Source organism: Typha latifolia, chromosome 3 (assembly GCF_019914945.1).
Source record: "Typha latifolia isolate L0001 chromosome 3, TyphaL0001v2, whole genome shotgun sequence".
Classification (NCBI taxonomy): domain Eukaryota; kingdom Viridiplantae; phylum Streptophyta; class Magnoliopsida; order Poales; family Typhaceae; genus Typha; species Typha latifolia.
This window is the reverse complement of record NC_133088.1, coordinates 4536361-4562165: the sequence shown is the minus strand read 5'-3', so window position 1 is coordinate 4562165 and position 25805 is coordinate 4536361. Positions and strand designations below refer to the sequence as shown.

At 36.5% G+C, this 25805-nt stretch overlaps 1 protein-coding gene across 2 annotated transcripts in view; it reads right to left on the bottom strand.

Moving 5' to 3' along the window:
• Window positions 1–25805, bottom strand: part of LOC140784209 (ubiquitin homeostasis protein lub1) — a 44132-nt gene that overhangs the window by 3479 nt on the left and 14848 nt on the right. For both annotated transcript variants that reach the window (XM_073131470.1, XM_073131471.1), the window contains exons 6-19: window positions 25580–25719; window positions 24840–25029; window positions 24561–24622; window positions 22718–22806; window positions 19335–19407; window positions 19193–19252; window positions 17145–17291; window positions 17010–17048; window positions 14195–14232; window positions 13015–13101; window positions 3459–3624; window positions 1747–1824; window positions 1408–1544; window positions 184–260 (exon numbers count right to left, since the gene is read on the bottom strand). In XM_073131470.1, coding sequence (XP_072987571.1) covers window positions 184–260; window positions 1408–1544; window positions 1747–1824; window positions 3459–3624; window positions 13015–13101; window positions 14195–14232; window positions 17010–17048; window positions 17145–17291; window positions 19193–19252; window positions 19335–19407; window positions 22718–22806; window positions 24561–24622; window positions 24840–25029; window positions 25580–25719 — 1383 coding nt within the window. The remainder of the gene's footprint in view (window positions 1–183; window positions 261–1407; window positions 1545–1746; window positions 1825–3458; window positions 3625–13014; window positions 13102–14194; window positions 14233–17009; window positions 17049–17144; window positions 17292–19192; window positions 19253–19334; window positions 19408–22717; window positions 22807–24560; window positions 24623–24839; window positions 25030–25579; window positions 25720–25805) is intronic.

The window sequence follows — 25805 nt, the reverse complement described above, 5'->3', positions numbered from 1 at the left end:
CCATGTGATTATCTAATGCCTCTTGCAATAGATATGCTATGAATATAGATAAGCTTATTTATAGCATAGAGAAGCCTTAGTAACAAGCAGGACACAACAAAGTAAATAATCTCTCATTAGCCTGGAGCTTTGAGAATTTGACAAAACAAACCATGTGTTAATGACAGAACAACTGACACTTACTTCAGTAATAATGTGGCAAATGATAAATTTGTATTTTTGTTGAAAGATGGTCGACAACTGGACAAGGCATCCAGAATCTGAAAATTCACAAAATGAACACAAGTCCCCAAAAGTAAGTGATAGACAATCATAACATCTGAAATTGACTTCTGTCTTTCCCCCTTAAGATTGACAAATAGTTCAAATCAACAGTTTTGCTCATCATATTATCTATCTATCAATGATTTGATCCTATAAAAATAAGTCAAAAGTCAAAATATTCAAGATCAGGAGGAAGTTATTTTGAATGGCGGTCAAAGTGTGCTCTAAAAGACTACACTAGTTGACAACGTTGTCAAACTGAGAATCTGAATCAATAATTTCTCATTAGTACCAAACTTCTGCATGTTTTCTTTTCTCATTTTCATCTTAAAGTTTTCTATGGACAACTGTATGTTATTCAGATAGTTTACTATAAGTTTCTTAAATCTTGACAATGCTCGTAATAGAAAGTAAAGATTATGGAAAAAATGTAAGCTGATAAAATATTGGTTCTATAATTCGCAAAAGATATCATAATGCATACATAACTCAATAATCCGCCAAACTAATCACTTTAAAAAATTGATTATTTCTACGAAAAATATAATATTATACAACAAACAGATGACAACAATAATACAACAGACAAAATATAATAGTGGAAAAATTTAGATGAAAGAAAATAGAGTTGAAACATTCAATGACGGAAAACTTGTTAGATAAGTTGCAGAACAAAGGTTCGCCATGAACAGAGTCCAAGTATGAACTCTAAGATGTCAAAGAGTAAATAAACCAGATAGTTTTAGTTACTGCAATATGAATTCACCAGATGATAAAATGATATCCTCAGATGTCATAATATGGTTAAAATGATGCCTCCAGGTACTCTATTAATATACTAGTTCATTTAATAGATTATCTTGCTTTCTCCCTACTTTCATTAGCAATAAAAACAACCAAGGAAAACTGTTAGGGCTTGGCTACATGGATCTTTCCTCCATTCATCTTAATTAGTACAAGGTCAGTGACCACAGTGTAATCATGTATTTTCATACTACTTCCTCACACATTAGACTTGGTCTTCTCCCTCTCAAGGCACCTTTACTTGAAGGACATCACTCTTCCTTATTTGTGCACCAATCTGTTTTAACATATTCAAATCATCTTAATAAATTATAGCAAAAGTTCGGAATGAAATATAACCTCGCTGCAATGGGATTGTAACCATGGGAAGAAACATGAATGCCTAAAAAGATTTGTAACAGCTTTAATGATAGTTAGTAAATTAGCTGGCTGAGTAGGAGCTGTTACGGCCTTTTGAAATGTCTCCTTTAGTATATCTGCCACAAAAAGAAGAAAGAGGGAGTTAGACACAACAGGATAATGGAGGGTCGTACTTCTGCAATAACTTATGGTTGCCATGCAAGACCAAAAGCATTTCTCTACCTTCATGTACTACCAACAACTATAACTAGAGTGTCATAATACAGTTTAAAATGTTGAAAAAGAATAAGATAACAAAGAAGTGCTTTTTGCTGGCACCTTTTCCACTCTCGATGTGCTTGGAAAGTAAATTAGCTCCATCAGGATGTAAAACAGTCATTCTTAAGATATCTATAACTGCAAGGTAAAAACAGAAAGTATGACAGATATATAAGTAACAAGATAAAACCTGATAAATTTTGAACTGCAGAAGGCTAAAACGATATGAACTTAAGCTCTTTTTTTTTGTGGCAAAAAGATAACTATATTACCACAAAACAGAATGAACCTAAGCTTCAGAGAATGACATGCTAACTTTCTAAATACCCAGTTATACGGTTGTAAAATTGATGATAAAGACAGGTTGTCGATATTAAGACAAGTTGCCAGCAACTTCCAAAAGCTTTGACTGGCTTAGATGGATTTTCCAAATAACCATCAAATCATAGTTCACACCAACATGCCTAGTAATGATAGGAAAAACGGGGATAGTTCAGTTATCCACAGTAGGAAAAGGACAAAAAAGTTCTGCTTTTCAATGTTAGACATGCAAGAGAAAAGGAATTTGAACAACTCCAAATCTTCTAGTGCTTTCTATACTTTCTTAGTTTCTTATTAGAGCAAGAGGTAGCAGAAGACTGCAAGAGGTAGGCTTAAAAAACAAATGCCACATTTCCACAGTATTTGAAATAAATTGGACGAAAATTTCACAAGAAAACTCCAACTTTATCATTTGCAACATAAAAACTTAACAAGCAAGCCAAGGAAAAATTGTTCCAACTTCCAAGAAAAAGTAACATATATTCTACAACTTTCCTCAACTAAATTCACCTAAACAAATTCTTCTGTTAGCATTTTCTGACCGTAGAAGTTGTTACTACAGCCCACACATGCGGGGAAAAATGTTAAAAATTTCAATTTTTGTGGGAATTTCCTTTAATGTTATGAGAGAATAATCAACAGTTCCACATAGCTCAGAACATTTAACAGTTCCTTTCATTAAAATTTCCTTTAAATGTCAAATGAAAATTTGGGAAAGTGGGATAAAATGTACTTTCCCCAAAATTTACTACATTTTTTCTGCTGTTCAGCATAAGTAGAAGAAAGTTTCAGCCAAAATGAATTTTCTAGCAAGAAAATCCAGAGCAACAATTAGCCTTGATGAATTTCGGATAATAAAACTTGAGTCAAATAAACAGCAGTAGACTAATCAAGAACTACCTACTGCAAGAACAAATCAACTATGAGTAGAACTATAGTTGATAATCAACTATAGTTTAATAGAATAAAAGAACTAATCAACTATAATCAACTAATAAACGGTAGGATAATAAAGTCAAATAGTCAAGAACTAATCAACTATGAGTCACAAGAAGACTACCCACTGCAATAAAAGAAACTGGACGACGGAGCACTGGAATGGGGCATTTGCTCCAAAAACTTGATAAGCTCTAATTGAAAACTTGAAGTGCAGTAGACTAGCTATTCAATGAAAGGAACTACTTGTAATACAAGCTGAAATAAAACAACATGGATTGCTGGATTGCCAAAGTCAAAAAAAAAAAGTATATTGCAACTAATATATCCTTGTATACCATAGTGGTTTATATTTCCATGCCAAAATAATGCCGATAAACATCTCAATTAATGGCTAGAAGTCATAGAATGATAGAGCACTGTAACAAAATCAAGATTGAAGAATGAAATTCAACAAAATAAAAATTCTACAATGTTAAGGTAGCAGTAGAAAAGAGACTCAGAAAGGAAATAACCTGGAAACATCATTGAAGGAGGCCATGACTTCAATAATTTCAGTAACAAAACAATATCAACATCTGCAAATGTACTGGTGTGATAGTATGATGTATCTTTCAACACTTTAACAATGGCAGCCAACCTTGATAACTCTTGCTCTGACAAAGATAATGAAGTCTTCTCCTGACCAAGGGTAGCAACAACAAGATGAATTATGCCACTACACTTTATCCTGTTAACATACAGCAAGGAATACACAAACCAAGATAAAAGGAAAGGCTGAGGCAAGTTGCAGTCAAGAATAGCATTTATTTCTCATATAGTATTGCATGGAAAATTAAAATGCCTAAACAAGTGGGCTTCTAAGATGAGTACGAATTTAGGTGCGGTTGAAGACCATTAATAAGATCTTTACCATGAAATAAACTGATGTTCACTGGTCTTAATTTCAACATCGATTTTCTTCTGTGCAGTACAACCACTGATGGTTTCAACGGTTTACTGCAGCAATAAATAGAGGGAAATGGTAATGTAGTAGTGCTTTACCTAAGCATGTTTGACAAGCCACAATGGAAAGCAGAGGATGAGACTGCGAGGATTCTTGGTCGTAATTTATTGTTTGGTGGGATGGGTATCACATCACATGATAACATACGAGTTCACGGAACTAAAATCAACACAATAGATTTGAGAAGAGCTGATCACATGAGATAAGGTGGGCCCCAATGGCATTTGGCACTTTAAAAATATATTTGGATCTAAGTAATTATTGATAAATATACTATCATATAAAATGCAAATAAAAGATGAAATAAACATATACTAAAAAATATAATAATATGTTAACTACATAATGATCCTCGTGGCAATAACAGATATAAATTTCACCCTCTCAGGAAAACAAAAAAACAATGGATAATAGACCTGATCAAACAACCCAGTCCGCCCATGCTCGGACCGGACCCGATTTGGGCTCAGCCCGGCCCGAGCCTGAACTACCCATGGGTAGCACGGGCTAGGCTTTTGCCCGCCCGACCTGGCCCAAAAGCGCGTTGCTACAGTGAAAACCAAAGAAAATTTTTGGTATTGTACCATTTTATATTTTTTTAGCACACTTTTTAAATTTTTTAATATATATATATATTTCAATGGAGGAACAGAAATATTTTTTACAAAACAATCTAATGGTAAAAAAAATTCTAAAATAGCTAAAAGGTGGGTCAGGTCGGCTCGGCCCAGCTAGACCGATCTCATGGGCCGACGGGCGGTAACGAGCTAGACCGATCTCATGGGCCGACGGGCGGTAACGAGCTAGACTATTCTAGCCCAGCACGAGTGATTGGTGGGTCGGGCCGTGAATAAATACTTAAGCTTGATTAGCTCGAAAAGCCCGGCCTAAACTCGGCTCGGCCCACCAGATGATCACATCTAGTGGATAGGTACAACCCTAATTTACTTAAGTATATCACTGAGCCCCTTTCATCAGCGATCTTGTAGACATAAGCTAGAAAAATAGTCACATGACTTGCATGTGACATCAAGAATGGAACTAACTAAATTGGTGGACTTATATAAGTGCCTTTATAATCTCATCTTGTCATCCTTCATTTATTTTTTTCCTCTCCATCCTTCTTCCCTTTCCTCATTCTTATAGTCAGTTAGGGGAATAAAATTTAGGGGTTAGGAAAAGATTAGGTTGAGATTGGAGATTTAGAGATAGATGATAATGGAAGCCCCTAATGGAATAGTTTGAAGGAGAAAGAAAGAAAAGAGGGTAAGGAAATGGAAAAGGAATGGAGAAGAAGGAATAAAAGGAGGATGTTCTTTTTGAATTTTTGGTTTGCATTGATTAGGTCAAACCTTTATCCATTTAAATATCATTCTTAAGTAGGGATAGAACTATAGTTTCATCATTATATTAATGGCATCCAAGGGGTTATCAAAACCAAGTAATTAAAGGGGTGCATCTGTTTTAATTCTTTTCTTACGGGTGAAAGTGATACTAAGATATAAAGCGGTTAAAATGTAATTACTAATTAACCATAATAGTAATATATCATAAAAAATTTCATATATAATATTATAAATATCTTACATTTATAAATAACATGAGACTATATTTTTTAATATTATACTATAATATGTTTAAATACTGCTAAGTTATTTACTATGAAATAATTCATATATACTAATGTAACTAATTTAGATTAGTTATATTTAATATTTCTATTTCATGGTCATGCAATTTGGAAAGAACTTATAGGATCAGCCATTTGCTCATAACAAATTAAAAGTTGCTCCTACTTAGAAGTGATCATCGCGTAGGTTTGGTCAGGTTCAAGCCAGGCTTTTCGGGTTAACCGGACTTAAATATTTATTCACGACTCGACCCACCAATAACTCAAGTCGAGCCAGGTTTAGGCTGGGCTAGAATATTCTAGCATGTTACTACCCACTAGCCCATTAGATATTCTTGGGTTGAGTATAATGAGTCTAATTGTCATGGATCGTGCGTCCGTTCCCGATCAAGCTTGGATGCAGGAAAGCAGTCCGCACAGTCAGAGGAGAATAATCTCAAAATATTCTCCCGTAATCAGAAAATTACGAAACCAGTGGTGATCCTTCTATATCTTCCTAATCTACGTTTTTGATATTCACACCCTTTGCAGATTCTAATTGCACCTAGGGCGAAAATACGCAATATTGTGGTGAAGGTGCTGATGGTGATAAAAGTAGTGATAATGGTGATGAATTTGGTGGCACGTGGTGTTGAAGGGATAAGAATGAGGAGGAAAAAATTGGCCGAGATCCTAAGGAGGGAGGACTCGATAATCAAGGGGAATTAGAGGTAATCGACGACGAGATGACACACAGCTAGGGTTTGAATGAGGAGGGAGAAGAGTTAGAATAGAGAAGTGAAGAAAATTCAATATTCATTCATAATCCTTAGGTTGCCATCCACATCTTAAAAGGCTAACCTAACAAGCCAAATTAACAAGTAATAACACTAAAAACATTGTATTCTCGCCGACCGCGTTCGAAAGGGGTCGAGCGCATTCGAACGTGCAATTCCCGTTCACTATCGATGCAAACGTATGCAGGCGTTCACACGCGTATGTTTGAACGAGGTCGAGCGTGTTCAACGCACAATTTGCATTCTCTATCGATGCGAACGTATGGAGGCGTTCACAAGAAGCATTCGAACACGACCTCTCCGCGTTCGAATGCGACATTCAGAATCCTTATTTGTTTGAAGAAAACAACTAAAACAAAACAAGAAATAGATCTCATAGGTTATATCCATGCACAAGATGACTTAGTGTGGTCCGAATCATATCATTCCACCATGCTTCCGCTCATTTTGTCCTCAAAGTGCAAATTCAGAATAATGGTCCATCAATATTGCCTCGGATTCCCATGTGGCTTGCTCCTGTGTCTGACCGACCTAGCTCACCAACACTTCTGTGACTATTCGTCCTTTGCGTCTGGCCTTTCTTCATGCTAAGACCTTCTCTGGAGTGAGCTCAATTGCCTCCGATTCGGGCTCGAGTAGTTCTGCCGCAACCTACTCAACTGGACCAACTCCAGCTCTCAAGCTAGATACATAGAAGACAAGGTGAACTTGGGACGACTTGGGTAAATCCAGCTTATTATATGCAATCGCTCCCACCTTCCCTAGAATCTGAAATGGACCAAAGAAGCGATGTGCTAGCTTTTGGTTCTGAATTGTCCGTACTGAGATTTGCCGATATGGTTGGAGTGGAACATAGACCCAATCGCCAACCTCATAGCTTCTTTTCTAGTGTTTACGATCATACACTTGCTTCATTCGGTTCTATGCTGCTGTTAGGTGAAGCTTGAGCTGCTTGAGTACTTCATCCCGTTCCACTAGCACCTCATCTATGTCGGTACGATCAGGTGCGCAGTTGGTCATAAGATCGCAATATTAGGGGTACGCTTTCATAGGCAGCCTCGAAGAGGGTCATCCCAATAGCGGTGTGGTGAGCTGTGTTGTATGAGTACTTCGCCTAGGGTAGGTAAGCTCGCCATCTCTTCGGTTGCTCCCCGGCAAAGCATTGCAATTATTACTCAAGGCAGCGATTAACGACTTTGGATTGCCCATCGATTTGCGGATGATACGCCGAGCTCATTTTCAGTTCAGTACCTTACTATTTGAAGTACTCTTGCCAAAAGTGAGTCATAAAAATTGGATCACAGTCTGAAACTATTGACTTCGGCATTCCATGCAACCGGGCTATTTTCTTCACAAATTTCTGCTACCTTCTTTGCAGTGTACAGGTGCGCTAGAGCTGAAAAGTGCGCACTCTTCATTAATCGATCGGCCGCCACCATTATCACTATATGTCCTCTGATATGAGGAAGCCCTTTAATGAAGTCCATCGCCACATCTTTCTAAATTTGCTCCGGAATGGGTAGGGGTTGCAGTAGCCCCATCGGTTTCATCGAGTCTGCCTTGGCTAGTTGACAGATTTCACATGCTCAAATATATGACAACACTTCTTTTCTCACTCATGCCCATACAAAATTTTGTGTTAACCTTTTTTAGGTTCTGAAGGTTCCCTCAGGCCCGGCCATAGGAGTGTCGTGGGAGTGACTAATCAAAGTCACTCGTAGTCCGAATTTGGCCGATAATCTTACTCGCCCTCGCCCTCAGTCTAATAGTAGACCATCATTCACTTTTAACCCGGGATAGCTAGCTGGTTCTTCCTCTACCTTCTTTATGAGTTCCATCATCTCTGGATCTTCCACACATATAGCCCTAATCTCTGAAAGAAAAGGAAAAACCGGGATAGAAATCATGGCCAGGTCGGCGCGATAGTGCATTGGTGACCTGATTCTCAGTTCCCTTCTTGTGCACCAATTCGTAGCCGTAGCTCAACAATTTTGTCACCCATTGCTGCTATGCGGAGTTGAAATCCGTTATCCAAGGAAACAATGAAGACTTCGCTGGTCAGTACGCACCACGAATTGCCGCCTGATGAGATATGGTCTTCATTTGGTGACGGTATAGATAATGGCTAGCATCTCTCGCTCATATGTAGACATCATCTGGTTCTTCATCGACAACGCCTTCATGTACGCCACTAGCCTCCTTTCTTGTATGAGAACAACCTCAACTCCAGTCCCTAACGCGTCACATTCCACGACAAAAGGTTTGGTGAAATCGGGTAACGCCAAGATTGAAGTTGTGGTCATTGCCTTCTTCAATTCTTCAAATACCTTCGTTGCTGCCTCGGCCCACTGAAACTCCCCCTTCTTCAGTAGTGATGTCAAGAGAGCGACGATCTTGCCATAGTTGGCAACAAATCGACGATAATAACCTGTCAATCCAAGGAAGCCCCGTAATTCTTCTAGTGTCCCTGGGATCTGCCATTGCACCATGTTCTGCACCTTGGAGGGATCAGCTTCCACTCCCGTCGCTGATATGATGTGGCCGAGATACTCCACTCTCAGCTGGCCCCATAAATATTTGGAATTCTTCACCTTCAACTCATTGTCTTTCAAAATCTATAATACTTCACAAAGGTGAACAATATGCTCCTTCCATGAACGGCTGTACACAAGGATGTTGTCGAAGAAGACGAGCACAAATTGCCTCAATAGCGTCTTAAAGACATCGTTCATCAACCCTTGGAAGGTGGATGGGGCATTAGTGAGTCCAAACGCATGATCTTGAACTCATAATGACCGTCATGTGTGTGAAATGTGCTCTTGTGCACATCCTCGGGTCTTACTCAGATTTGGTGGTAGCCGGCTCGCAAGTCTAACTTGCTGAAGTAAGAGGCGCTCGAGAGCTCATCCAAGAGTTCAATGACAAGGATAGGATACCTATCATTTACCGTGATGGCATTGAGTGCACGATAGTCCACGCAAAATTGCCATATTCTGTCTTTCCACACTAGGAGCACCGATGACAAAAACGAGCTCCGACTCGGTTGGATGATTCTGATACCCAGCATCTCCTTGACAAGTCTTCTGATCTTCTCCTTTTGCACAAATGGGTACCAGTAAGGCCGTACATTAGCCGGCTCAACTCCGGGAGTAATCTCAATGCGGTGGTCTTGGAGTCGGGCTAGCGGAATGCCACGTGGTTCTTCAAACACCTCATTGAATTCCTTCAGTAAGGCGCACAGATCAACAGGTACTTCTATTGTATGGTCTACTTGATTCTGGATTAATTGCATTAGAAATCCATGGCACCCAGCCCTTGGCAGTCCCAACATCGGCTGAAGTTGAACTCCAAGTTGCGGTCGAATTCCGTTTAACCGTACTCGTTTGCCACTTCGTTTGAAATCCATCCATATTTCTAAAAAGTCAAAGGTCACCGAATCCAAACTTTGCATCCATTGAGTCCCCAATACAATGTTAACCCCTTGTAAGGCCAAGGGGTGAAAATCCAAGGTGAAGAAATTGCCTTGAATCTTCAAAAAAAACCCTCAGCATATGCCGTTCGCCCAGAGCGTCGTACCATCTAGCAAAGCTACATCAAATGCAGAAATAACGTCTATAGACATTCCTATCTTCTTGACCACACGTTCATCCATGAAGTTGTGGATGCTCCCAGTGTCGATGAGAATTCTAACTATTTGATTCTTCACAATGCCGTCGACCCGAAGCGCCCCTGGTGCATTAGCGTCGGCATAGGCATGCATGGAGATCTCAACGTGGACCTCATCACTGCTCTCCAAGGCTTCCTAGTCTTCCGCCAAGTCCTCTAGTTCATCTTCCACCGCTTCCTCTTCCTCCACATCCTCTGCTTCGTCCAACACCATCACCGTGGCTGCAGGTCGCGAACATTTGTGCTCGGGAGTGAATCGTTCATTGCAATAAAAGCACAACCCTTTAACTCTTTTTTCTTCAACTTAGGCTGGGGTAAGTCTTCTCATGGTAGCTCGGGGAGGTCCCCTCACCTCTGGTTGTGGCCGTGGAAGCAATCTTGCACCTATTGTCCTCGGTGGAGTTGCCGACACATGATGTGTGGCTATGGTTTACCGAGGCACTCCTCTAAACTCCGTAGTGCTCCAGCCCCTCTTTGCTGCCAACTGAAGCTCTCGAAGCTTCACTTCCATCAATTAAGCTGTTGCAAAAGCCTCCAGCAATGTGGTTGGTCGAGCAACCTTTACTTCGGCTTGAATATTCTACCTAAGGCCACTTATGAACGTGATTTTGAGTTAGGAATCTGACCAGTCTCGCACTCAATTGCGAACACGCTTGAACTCCTCTTGATATGCTCTCACTGTAGTCCTTTGGATTAGCTTGGTGAGAGTAGCTTGGAAATCTTCATAACTAAAGGGTCCAAACTAGACACAAATAGCATCAGCAAACTCCTCCCACGTTCGATAGGGTTGAGCTCGATTCGTGGCCTGGTACCATCGAATGGCGGTGTCTTCGAGATGAAAAGCTAACAACACCTTTTGTGCATTAGGTGTTCGCCGGTACTCAAAGAATTGCTCCGCTCGATAAACCCAATTGAGCGGGTTGAAGGGTGGGAAGTTGAGGCGAACATTCCCTGCACGGATGCCGCGTTTTTCTTCTTCATGTCGGTTGGGACTTCTTTACTTTAGGTTTAATTTAGCATCCCTAGGATGATATTGAGGGGTCTGGTTCTTCATAATCCGCCCACTCGTCATCGTCATCGTGGTGAGGTGGATTCGGTGCTCGGTCGCGATGAAAAATCAGCGGCAGTACGTTGCGCCTTTTGGGTAGCGTAGGCGCCAAGGGCCCTATGGCGTGTCCACCCATGAGGTCTTCATTATCTTCCTCTCGCCTGGTACGAAATGGTGGAGGCAATATCCTTTGGCGAAAAGGTGGTTCCATCGGTGGTGCAGCCCGAGCTCGAGTAGGGAACTCGATCGCCGTCGTACCCCTTAGTGTGCATAAAAGGACTTGAGTCGTTGCTTCCATCGACACTTGCATGGCTCATTGCGTCTCCATCATGTTTGCAAACATCTTGATCAAATCTGAGTTGACTATAGAAGTCGTTGGAGAAGTCCCGACCGGTGAGTTTGGGTTTGCCTTCAATCTGATAATATCCATGGCCTCCCCCTCAATGAAGGTGCCATCATTAGGTCTCGATGCCATAGACTAGTTGTTGGCATAGTGTCCGAGAAACGGTGGCTCTGATACCACTTGTTATGGATCATGCATCCGTTCGATCAAGCTCGGATGTATGGAAGCAGTCTGCCCAGTCGGAGGAGAATAATCTCAAAATATTCTCCTATAGTCAGAAAATTATGAAACCAGTGATGATTGTTCCATATCTTCTTTGTCGATATGAACGTATGCAGCCATTCGCAAGGGGTGTTTGAACATGACCTCCCCGCGTTCAAACGCGGCATTCAAAATTCTTATTTTTTTGAAGAAATAGATCACATAGATTGTATCCATGCACGAGATGACTTAGTATGGTTCGAATCACATAACTAACATAATAGGTTAAATATAAAAAATATTACATCTAATTGGGCTGAGTTTAATGGATTTATATAAATATATTTTAGTTATTTTTCATGAGAACGTACTTATATATTGATATATAATTTACTAAATATTCAATGTGAGACTAAAAAAAATTATAAAAATATGCATGCATTATGAATCAGGTCATAGATGAGAGTAGTGGGTCGGGCTTTCGAGTCGGGCCGATTGGATAAAAGCTTAGCCCATGCCGTCCACTACCATCTCGGGCTCAGGTCGGGCCAGGCCCAAATATGGCTAAGGTCGAGCTTAGCCCAATTAAAGCCGGGAGGGTTCAAGCTAGATTTGGGTGGGTCGAGCCTAATGATCATCTCTACTCCTACTACTCAACCTAGAGTCTTATAATTAACCTTTTAAGAAATATTCCTAATCGGTAGTTGTTAAAGTTATATATATATATATATATGTGTGTGTGTGTGTGTGTATATATATATATATGAAAGGCCAAAATACCCTTCCTTCTCAAAGTTAGAATTTTAAATATGCCACTTGTTTTATAAAATAATATTAAGATACCTTGATCATGATCTAAATCCATTTGCACTATGATATCGAGTTGGCAACTGTAATACGATTATGGTAGCAATTATGTAAAAGTCCATATTATATATATATATATATATGTATATATATATATATTTGAAAGGCAGTGTAAACATAAACATGTATATCATGGATTTTCCTTATAAATTGTTAACATAAAATTAAATCTAAAAAGTATAAATATTACTAACATCTGAAATTGAATAAATATATATATATAGTAATAATATTATTAGTATAAATATAAACCATATTACCTAGATTCTTTATTGGCCTCACTAATTATTCAGTTAGGAAAACACACCCTACAACATCAAATCACTGTTTAAGTATCAGCGATTCAGCCTAACCAAGAAACAAGAAGTATAGTGTTATGTTTGACGAGCAAAATACAATTAAATTTCTTAATTGTTACACGTACTAGTCGATACTTTGTGGCATATAAGTTTTTGCTTACTAGATTCAGATAGCTTCTTTCTGATCAAAGTACAAAAGGACATTCACAAATTCTTCTAAATAAGTAGACATTACCAGGTCAGAGAACAGCACAGTGTTGAATTCTGATACTTTCTTTAGAATGCCATCAAATTGAGCTGTGTCAAACAACAGCATCCCTTTCTGCAAAAGTGAATGAAGGGTAAAACATTACGGACATTTTTTGTGAATGCTAAGGTGTCTTTGTAGATGTTGCCTAAGCAATATAATTAAGGAAATTATAGTTTTCTAAACTTGCTTGGCATGATATATAGACAGATATATGATTACAACATCAATACTGAGAGTGAAGTTAAATCATGAATAAAAATTGGAGAAAGATGCCAACTAAGAAATCACATACAATCGCCACCAAAACCAATTAATTCCTCTACTAAACCATCAAAGAACAAAAAGAGAGAGATCCATCAAGAAAAATATAAATTGTATTCAAAGGAAAAAAAACCATGTTGCCGTCCTGTAGGAGTTTTTTCTTTCTTTCTTTTTTGCTCCATTCCTATGTGTACTGGTCCAGAGATGATGAAACCCCTTGTTTTTACAAAGGAGCAACATCTGTAACTCACACCACCTTTATCAGTAAAATTGTATATTATAGGCAATATTCTTTCCCCCAAAATATTTGAAATCAATTAATCAGTTTGTATTTATGTTTGTTGTTTATCATTCCATCAATTTACGATGCAGATGGACATTGAAGTCATCATTAAGCAACAAGTTCATTTTCATTCTTGTATCATCCATCATTATTGGACATGTACTAACAACCAAAGATATCCATGTACTCTTTCAATTGGACATCAGGACCATGACCCCCACCCCAACAATCAGAGAAAAATGAAAGTAAGGAGAACACATGAGAAATTAACATAACTTATTACTCTATCTTCCAATATTTTTTTCACTATAAGCTTGTCTGTGTTCATGTTTGACTAATATGTGCACAGAGCACCACCTACTGAACATGTCACAAGCCTAACTATGCACATTAATATGTACTTTTACTGTGCTAAATTTAAGAACTGCCACTGATGAAGCAGATATATCATCTTCCAGATATTGACCTGAAATTGATTTTGTATTCCATTATTCTCTACTTCCTACTTCAAAGATGATGGAGCCTCCACAAGTAGGGATGAAATATGTTAATACAGAAAATTACAGTAGCAAATAACCATTAATCAGTAACTTCAACAAGGAGAAAAGATGAGCTAATTACCTTTGGGATATGTTTGAAAAGTGGTTTAGGTGTAGTACCTGCAACACCAAAAAAATAGATATAACTAGAAGACATACATCTAAACTTATTGGGAACAAGTGCTCCATTTTGGAGCATGAACACGCACCAGTCCTACTTATTAGAGTTATTTGCTTATATTTTATTTATTTATATACATGATGACTTTGTATAAATAGGGTCAAAGCCCCTCTATCATTTCAAGAAATGCATTCACCAAAATCCTCTTCTCTCCTCCTCTCTTCTCTCCAAACCCATTCTAGGTTTGGATCTTCTACTATTATATGGTATCAGAGCCTTCCGATCTCTAGAAATTTAGCTCAAGCCACCTCCTCTTTCCCCTTCACTGTCTTTATTGTTTCATTAGACAGACACAGCTCATTATTGTTCTCTATCTAATCAATCGAACTTCATCTTTAGTCTTTGATGGTGTGATCCCATATGAGCGTCTCTTTGTTACTTCACCATCTTATGATTATCTTCGTGTCTTTGAGTGCATCTGCTTTGTTCTTCTTATTTTAAATGAATACAACAAGTTGTCCCCACGGGTGGCTAAGTTTGTCTTTCTAGGATATAGTCCTGAGCATAAAGGCTATCGTTGTTATGACACTTTTGCTTGTCGTCTTAGGATATCACACCATGTCATTTTTTTTGGAAGAGATACCCTTCTTCACCTCCGATACTTTGTCTCCCTTAGATTTATCCTTTCTAGATCTTCCTACACCTATCAAATTTTTTATCCCCTCGAATGTCACTGCCTCAACCCCACCATCTGCCCCCCACTCACCTCATACTCCTCTACCCATAGACACTCATTTACTATCACTTCCCTGCTACTCCGAACCGCTCTCTTACTGAGGTTCTAGCTCTTTCAAAGAGTAACCCCCTCCCATGACGACCCTGCCATACTTTTACACTCGCATCATGTCCCCCTTCTACAGTTAAGCTTCCCTCTACTGCTAGTATCTCTCCAACTATCCCATCCTCTACTGTGACGACTCCTGCACCCGCTGTTATCCAGAGCGTGTGCATTGCCCTCTTAACTGTTATGTTTGTCTGATGTCTTTCGCTACATATTCTCCCTAGTTTCACACTTTCTTCACAGCCATCCATTCCACTCCTCAGCCCAGATCATATCGTGAGACCATCCAAGTTCCAGAGTGGCAACAAGCTATGACAAATGAGCTTTAGGCCCTTCAGCAGATGCATACTTGGGTTGTTGTCCTCTTGCATGTCAGCTTCAATTGGATTTTTAAGGTCAAGTATTAGCTTGATGGATTCATTGCTAGGTACAAAGCTCCTCTGGTTGCTCGGGGCTTTACTCAAAAATACGGGATAGACTACGATGAGACCTTTCCTCCCGTTGCCCGAATGACATGTTCGTACTATTCTTACTTTGCTTCTAATCGCTAGTGGCCTCTTCATCAGATGGATGTGAAGAACGCGTTTCTTCATGATCTTTTTGACGAGTAGGTGTACATGGATCCTCCATCTGATTTTCCCTTTCCTTGGGTCATATCTTGCCAATTGCGACGAGCTATCTATAGGCTCAAGCAGGCTCCTCATGCTTGGTTTGATCGATTTCGTAGTGTTCTCACAGCTTACGAATTTCAAGAGAGTCCTTATGAGCCATCTATGTTTCTACGGTCTTCTGCTCAAGGTATGGTCCTTATGTCGATGATATGATTATCACTAAAGATGACTCAGCAGGGATCCACTCTTCAACAGCATTTTCGGAGTCAGTTTGAGATGAAGAACCTCGGTCCTTTTCTGTACTTTTTGGGTATCGAAATTGCTCAGTCATCCCATGATCTTTTGTTGTCCCAGTAGAAAAATATTACAGACATTCTTAATCGTACTACTATGACTGACACTCATCTTGCTAGTACCCCAATCGAGCTTCATATGAAGCTTCAGCCCGATGATGGTCAACTTCTTCCAGATCCGACTAGATATCGTCAGCTGGTTAGAGTACTCGTCTACCTGAACCATTACTCGGCTGATCTCTCATGCCATTGGTTTTGTCACTCAGGTCATGCGGGCTCCTCGAACTGCCTATTATGCTACTTTTATGCGTATCCTTCAATATTTTCGTGGCATCATCACCCGTTCTCTTTTCATGCCATCAACTTCTATCTTGGCTCTGCGAGCTTATTCCGATGCAGACTATGATAGTGACAAGTCTAATAGAAAGTTTACTACTGGCTTCTACATTTTTCTGAGAGACTCCCTAATTTTTTGACGCAGCAAGAAACAAAATGTAGTGTCTTTCTTCAATACTGAGTCATAGTATCATGCCATGTGTACGGTGACTAAGGAGATTGTTTGGCTCTGTCACATCCTTAGTGATATAGGCGTTCAATTGCCCCTCCCAACTCCTCTTTATGTCGGCAATGATAGTGCTAAAACACTCATTGAAAATCCTATTTTTCATGAGGACAAAGCACATTGAAGTCGATATACACTACACTCACCAGGAGTATCAAGCTGGCATCATTTCTCTCTATCGCTTCATCACTGAGGAGCAAATTGCCGACTTCTTCACAAAGTACTCTTCATCTTCGGTTTATGATCCACCTTGAGTTTGAGGAGGGTATTAGAGTTATTTGCTTATATTTTATTTATTTATTTATATATATGGTGAGTTTGTATAAATAGGACCTAGGCTCCTCTATCATTTCAAAAAATACATTCTCCTCTTCTCTCTAAACCCATATAAGTTTGGATCTTCTATTGTTAAACTACTTATCAAGATAAATTTGGAATGCGACGAGTTATCATAACAATCAATACATACCTGATGAGAACGAAGGTTCCCCGGGTACATAAGCACTTGCTGATACACATCCATGAAGTTAGTAAGACTGTAAGGGTACTACAGTACAGAGTACAAACTTCTTATCTGAAAGACAGAATATCATAAAATTCTTACATCCAGTGTACGGATCCCGAAATGATGTATCAAGAGAAAAGTTCCTTTGCCCACTGTTTTGCAATATGAATTCTACAACTTGCTGGCGATATGAAAGGGGCAGATTTTCCTTGAGAAGCCACTTGTCAGCAACTTCATAAGGGTTATCTGCAATAGAACAAGAAATAATAACAGCAACAACAATAACCAAGCTTTAGTCTCAACTCATTAGGGTTAGTATATGGATCTTTTCCTTCATTCAGCTCTATTTATTATGTGTTATCATATTGAGTGTTATCATGTCTTCTCTCTACTACAACATCCAACATAGTAGGTTGTCAACAGAGCTTATAATCTAGCAAGCGAATCATTCAGTTTCTGCCATGGTGCGAGTTTGTTTGTTTGTTTGTTTCTCCAACAAGCCAAGCTCGAGCTTTCTGTTGGTCAAGCTTGGCTGGAATTAAAATTCTATAGATCAGATATATTATATACAGATATTTTGTATATATGTTCAATGTAACCAGTTTTCTAGTTGGTGGAAGTCCCCCCATCTGTTCATGGTTTCGAACCATTGCAACTGCACAAAAATTAATTATCATTTTGTAATGGAGCCGAGCTCCAACTAGCCCAGTAGTAGGGTAAGCCAGCCTTGCACCAATCTTTTATTAGCTCAAGGCCAGCTTAGCAAACTCAGGCTTGACTCTTTTATGCCCTACTCCTCACACTAGTGCATTATGTGGTCTCTATAAAGACACGTTCAAATCATTTATATCTCTTAAGCTACTTGTCCCACAAGTTCAAGTTTGCAAGCACGCATATATGAGATCTTCACATTTCATTATATTGGTTGCACAATTATTATATCTAAGCAAACACAGAAAATGTCTAGTACAGTTACTAGTACACTACCACGTATAGAGAAGGTTACTTTGTTCTTTTCAAGATTAAAATAGAAAGAAATGATAAAGATATTAGTAAAGAGCAAAATAACAACCAAGGAGCTTATCTAATGTAGTCAATTCAATGTAATCTAAGTGCTCTTCCAACTAATGAAAGTCTTAGATGTTTTATTTTATTGGAGAGGTCTAGCATCTCTCCCTCTGTTCAAAACAGAATAAAATGAAACTGTAGATAAAACAAGTCCTCCCAATCTTCTATCGGTGAGACACTGCAAGGAATTAGAGCATTGAAATTTTAAACCATTTAAATCTTTTTGCCAAATTCCCATCAGCCCTTTTACCATTGGTATTCAAAGCTTTGGTGCCTAGACAATAGAGAATTTAGGTTTTGCACAATTATGAGATCTACAACTCAAAAATGCAATAAAAAATCTTAGGCCTTATTTGCTTTAAGTTCAGAGGAGTCTTTGAATTGGTTCAGTGACCCTTAACCTGGTTCAGTAACCAAATATCAAATTATCTTTTTTTTCTAATCTAGATAATAGTATAATATTATATTATATTTTAATATCATAAAATATGAATATTATAATATACTAATATTCACAAGTTATAATACACCATATAATATTTGTATATTATAATAATAACCACTATAATGATAATAGAGTATTTTTGTCCATCAAATTTATATATCATTCATTTCGCTCCAAAACCAATACTTTTTTCACTTTTTCACATCACATCATAAATAATAAATATACTTTTAGCCTAGTTCAGAATTAAACACCAAATTATCTTAGCCTAGTTTAAAATACTTAAATCAAGACTAAAAAATAAGACCAACTAAACTAGTTGAGAGCTTAGCCTCAAACCAAGCAAGGGTTTAAAGTTCAGTATGTAAAACATATACTTGGCCAATGTAATGACCAAAGTTCAGTATGTAAAACATATACTTGGCCAATGTAATGACCAGGAGATGAATTAGTGGCCCTGACATATGGACTCTACCAAGTGAAAAGTTTTGCAGCAATTACACATGATACAAAAAGAAGGCTAATGTAATAGCTGTCTTTAAGAAACAGAAAAAGAGAACTACAGGCAAAAACATATTATATAAGGGCTAATTATGATGATAGATAAAAGATTAAGAATGATAAGAATTATTACCTGTCCGATTATATGGTAATTTTCGTATAGGTTCACCATCTCCAATGTCAACATCAAAAACTGCAGTGGAAAAACTTGAGTCAGAAAAATACCTAAATCAAAAGTAAATAGGCATATATTCCTTCGACACAAAATTGCATACCATAATCATAATGGGTACCATCAAGAACTTGACGATTCATTGAATCTCCTGGTCCATCAACAACTTCACCGATCTAATAATTATAACAGAAAAAATGACACATCAATATGGTTAAAAAAAAGAAGAGACCATTTCTAAGTATTAGCTCACTAACTTCTCTAAAAATTTAAACTATTAGGACTTATTTGTTTTGAGTCTAGGGGTGGTCCTTGGACTAGCCTAGTTCAATAATCAAACGCCTTTTTAATTTTTGCTTTTTCTAATCAAGTTAATGTGAAACAACAGGATTGTTAGGATTCAAGGAATGATGATAATTAGAAAGAGAAAAGGAATGAGGTTTCACACAACTTCATTCTCAACTAGAGTTTCACATCTAAAACTCACATTAAATATAAATCTAAAAAAATTCTTTTCTTCATTAACCTAGATTGAGTCATAGGAATAGGGTTATTAAGATTCTAGGAACAATGATGATTAGAAAGATAAAAGGAATAGGGTTTCACACCTCCATTTTCAACTAGGTTTCACATCTAAAACTCACATTGGAAAAAAATCTTAAAAAGTTTTATTTCTTCGTTAACCCCGATTGAGTAAAAAGTTGGCCTATATATAGTATATAGACCTTGCAAATGACAATAAGCAAATAACACCCTAAGCGATTTCAAAAAAAATAAATATAACCCTAAACACCATAAATAACAAATGTATAAAAATATTTGTTAACTTAAGACTAATTTTCTAAAGAAGGAACTATACTAATACATGTGCCCATGTAATATGTACTACTTAATATCTACATCACAACTTCAGTCCTCAATAAATAAATAAATAATAATATATAAATTCTAATATCCTTTCAAATTGATTTCAATTTTATCACTGACATGATTTAAATCTATCAATTTTGTGTCTTATCAATCTCCTCTATTCTCTCTTCCAAAAAATATATAATTCTTTATTATTAAAGAGCACATTCTTTCACATCAAAGTAATATATAATTTAGTGATAGGTTTAATATGAGTTTAAAATGGCTCACAAAAAAATAACATTGGAAAAAAAAAAAGTTCATATAGATAAAAAAATATTATTTAATATAATTTAGTGATAGGTTTAATATGAGTTTAAAATGGCTAACTAGCATATCTAATTTAGATATTTAATAATAATATTTTAATACTATGTGCAAGACATACTCAATTTTCCTAAAAAAGTATTTTTCACTTTTTCATGTCACATCAAAGTAATAAATGCATTCCTATTTTAAATCTTTTCTTATCTATATATATTTCCCTCCAATTTTTTTTTACATTTATTAAGTCCACAATAAATCGTAGAGTGGTTGTAGGCTTGTGAGCTTTTAAGCTCGCAATAACTTCTTTTTTTATAATAAAAGTTTGCAATAATGACTTCTTAAAAAATAATATTTCAAAAACAATTTGTAAAAAATAAATTATTAAAAAATATTTAAAACGTAATAGCAAAAAATAAAAAAATAATTTCAACAAATATTTACAAATTATTAAAATATACTAAAAAAATAATATAACCTTACATGTGGGGTTAAAACAAAAAACAAAAGAAAATAAACATAGTAATATATATTATAGTTGAAAATGAAATATTAACATGCTACCAGTAAGCCCATTTGCGAGCTTATATAGTAAGCCCATTTGCAAGTATAATTACATGCTACATTTAATAGATTTAAATAATAGTATTTTTAAATTTTATGATTATAATAAATGGGCATTTTGGTCCATATATTTTATATATTATTTATTTCTTCTAAAACTAATATCTTTTTCACTTTTTCACATCACATCAAAAATAATAATTATATTTCAACCTAGTTCACAATCAAACACCATATTTTCTTAGCCTAGTTCGAAGTACTTAAAACAAAACTAAAAAATGGGGCCAGCTAACCAAGTTCAAGAGTTAACCTCAAACCAAACAAGGACTTAGAGAATGGTAATTTTTATATTTATATTCTAATACTCTCTTTCACCTTTGGGCTAAGACATTTAATAGGCCTAAGAAGTGAATTTGATTTAAATGAATAAAAATTTTATATTTTAAACATGGATCCCAAAATCGGCCGATCCCAATTAGACCGATTTCGGTCGGTTTCGGCTGTATCGGCTAAAATTATATTTTTTTAATATTTAGATCGAATCTAAAATATATCTAACCTATGAGATATTAATAATTGATATCATCAACTGTTTTCTTTTTAAAATTTTTAGTTTTTACTCTCTATCTCTCACACACACTCTCCTCTCACTCTCACACTTCACCGAGTTCATTTGGTAGCCGTTCTGGTGAGCCTTTTTAGCTAATCCACACTTAAGTGAACTTGGATAAATTTTTATTTTATTTTTTTTCTTCTTTCTCACCCACTTTTTAACTTTCTTTTCTTACTGCTATAAAACAATAGAGAAGAGATATCTCTCTCTTCATGTTGTTCTGCAGTAATAATTTACGAGTATAAAAATTTGTCTAATTCAAATTAAAATTTATTATAGTTTTAAGGTAAAATTCATATGTGGCTAATTTTTATTTCTTATTTTTCTGTTATTTTTTATAAATTTTTAGATATGTTTCGCATTACAAATAATATTTAAAATTTAACGTAATTAAAAATAATCCGATCTGATACGAGCGGCCGATAAGACCGATATAGCCGATACATATCGATTTTTCTAACGGTCGATCTCGATCCCGATACCAAGTTTCAGAACCTTAATTTTAAATGACAGATGGATCTAATAAGATTTGAACTCATGATCTCTGTTATAATACCATGTCAACTTGCCAACTACTCCAAGGTAGCATTTAGATGTAAATTAGCTCCAAAACCTGGTAAGCCTACTCTGTAACCTTGAATATGGTACCTTACATAGGTTTAGGGAAATTTGGTATTTGCTTGTAAACCACCAAGTTAGTGGTGTCATTATTACTTTTAATTTGACATGAAATGTGGTCTTTAAGTAGAATAAAATGTGTGTTTAGGAGATAATTTGTGTCAATTGACAAAAATATCAATTACACTGGATGGATGAAGTACACTTAAATAATATTATTAAAAGGCTTGTGAGGAAAGAGAGGAGAAATGATATTTAATTGAAGTGATGTCTTATAAAGGGCAAAAAATAGTAATTTGACTTTGTTGTTAAACTAGTTTAACTTGGTGCTCTAAATCAGGTTTAGGGAGAGGTAGGTTGACATAACCTGGTTTCAGCATAAATGATATTTAACTACAAAACCAGATTAGTGGAATACTAACCTAGTTTATGGAAACCTTTTAACCCAATCTAAATAGGACCTAAAAGCTTAAGCTATTAGATAACGACAATTTTTATATTTGTGTTCAGTAGCTTACCTTGTCCCATTTAAGCTCTTTCGAGTTCCATGAGTAAGCCACACCATTGTCCCCTTCTCTTACAACTATTGTCTGCCCATTTGTAGTACCTGACGAACCAGACAAAAGAATTAAGAAAAGTATATAGCTGCATTAAATAGAAAACGAATTATCACACCAACAATGAAATCTGCTGAAAAACAAAATAGTGAATCATCTCAGTTCCAACCTCCAAAGCATGGATAAACTTTCAAATTTGTGCAAAGTTGCAAACTGCTAGCCGATGTACAGCACAAAGATATTACTCGATCATATTCAGGAGAAAGTCAACCGAGATAAACCACTGAAGGATATTTTTACATTACTGCCCCACAATTGGTCAGAACTTTTGCAAATTTTCCTAATTATCACAAATTTTAGTTTTTCTGGCTTAAAAATTAGGAAAATCTAAACTTCCTCAATCTCAGTTGAAATTAGATATCAGAAAAAGGGTAGATCCAAACAATGTTCCCTTTAAATTGTCATGATTTCAATAAAATCTTAATTTTATTGAACCTTTATTTTATTTTATTTTATTTAGCTTAAGAATCTGGGAAGTTTTATTTTATTACAATATTAACCAAAATATTTTAGTAAAATCTGCATGCATCTTACCTCCTAAATGGCATATCTATAATTCTAATCATCCTCCCCCTAAAGTATCGTTGCCCATACCCTATATGCACAGGACCTGCCACATCAAGCCAACTGCCAGAAGTGGCACTGCAAGCTATAACTCTGAGATAGTGTAACTCGTTCCTTGAGATATCAGCAGAATATGCACTTTTTCCATCCTGATAAATCTTGCATAAGCAGATATCAAGCTTACTAAAAGTCTTCAAATTCTTATGGTTCCAATCTAACAAGGTTCTGGATGTCTCTTCATATATATATTTGTCAGCTAATAGACAAGTTGTCAGCCTGTAGCTAAGAGACAAGCCTAGTTATAAACATGAGTTATAGAACTGTACTAGCTAAAAAAATTGTAATACTGCACCTTGAGTCAAGAATATCAATTAAGAGTTAAGACATCATATACTCAGGATCAACCTGATCTTAATGAAAACATCGAATAATCAGTAGTATGAGAATCATGTTGCATGGACCAAAGAAAATGGGGAACCAAGGATACATTAAGCAATCTAGCTGACACATTTCATTAGTGCATTGCTGCACTAATTTTCAAAATTTTCTTGGCTGCTTTTACATGTTAAGGAGTTGGAACTAATATTCCAAGAGATACTTTATTTATTTAGATTAAGGTGTAGAATAAGTGCAAGCAATCTCTAATGATAATGCAGTTTTAACTCACGAAGAGTAAGAGATGCATTCTCAAAAAAGTGGGTAACAACCTAAGCAAAAGTCTAAGTGCAAACTCAAGCACAAAGGAATGATATAGGCTGACCGGAATTCAAATGAAACATAACAACCATAGAATCGTAGATATAACTTTCAGAGACCATGTAACAAATGCATTAATTTTGATCTATAAAAAGGCATAGCAATTTATGCAAATTTCTCTGAGCACAAAAGGAAAGAACTGCCAAGATGCAATTAAATATTTGAGAAGCATTTTTATGTGACAACAAATGAAGAAACAAAAACAACAACGACAACGACAACAATAACAAAGCCATTAGTAACAAAAATATCACGGTTTGGCTTGTACTGACCAACTCCTCCACTTAAGCAGACAAAGAAGAAAAAGAAAAGGCTAAATCTGAACGACGAAAAGATAGAAGCTTATAAGAACATCAGATATATAATAATTCAAAAGTGTAAATGTGGATTTTATTTGAAGATAAAATAGGTACGGATATGCAACCTGGAACTTGCAAAGCTTCTAAACCAGGAAGATCCATCAACTTCAAGCCACCAACTTTCTTCCTGTGATATAGTTTAGTTATAAACTAATGGAAGTAAAAAAAAAATGAATGGAAATTTAGCCTTCTTGGCAGTATGTATCAAAATCAAGCAAATTAAAAGCAGATAGGCTCCAAAATTTGCAGAAACGAAAGAACAATAATTTGAGAACTGTGAGAAAACTAATGAAAGTTCTTATATTTTCTAGAGAAAGTTCTTTTCCAAGCTGTGGCAGACTAACCTGCTGGTCTTATATTGAGAAAGTTCAATTGTGTATGATTCAATTTCATGTGGATCAGATATATGATCCTTGTGAGATGTCCAAATCCGCACAGCTCCATCAGAACATGCAGTCACAATATCTCCATTCTCTAAGAACTTGACATCCCAAACACATCCAGGGTGTTCAATGCTTTGAATACATATACCATCTGTACTGAACAAGAGCTCAAAATTAGAAAATTAAGTGAGCAATCTCCACCTTAATCAAGAAAAATATTGGCAACAGCTAAACAGATAAAAGAGAGTCAAAGAAACTAAATCAACTTTGTTCAACTTTCAGCAATTAGCTCAGACACAGAATCGAATGCTAATTTGAGTAGTACAATTCTTAGAGGAATACTAAATATCATATAGTCTGTGAGAGGCTCCAAAAATATCATGAAGGAAACACGCAGGATAATTAACTCAAAGATTTAGCACTCCTTGGCCATCCATAATTGTTGGGATCAATTCTTCAAACCACAATAATATCAAAATAAAAAGCTTCTCATATCTGAGGGAATGTTATGAACAAGGCATATAGTATTCATACAGTTATGTCAGAAACTCAGAACAAGGCATATAGTATTCCTATAATGGAATGTAATCTGTATTGAATCCATCAAACAGCGAACAATACAATAGGATTGCAGGACTCTCAGTATAACCAATTTTAAGTTAAATGATAATAGCTTTAGAACAAAAACAAAAAAGGATCACCTCGCCATATTTTGAGGAAGCAATCTTCACTCCCACTTGCAACAAGTCCAGATGGATATGCAGCCACCGAATATACCAGAGAAGTATGACCAACCATCTCCATCATGACCTGACCAGTTAATGTCCATAACTTAATGGAGCTGCCATTCAAGCAATTGATTAGGATGAGGAAAGAACATGCTAAAACCAAAACTAAAACCATAAACAAGAAAAGGAACTTAACATG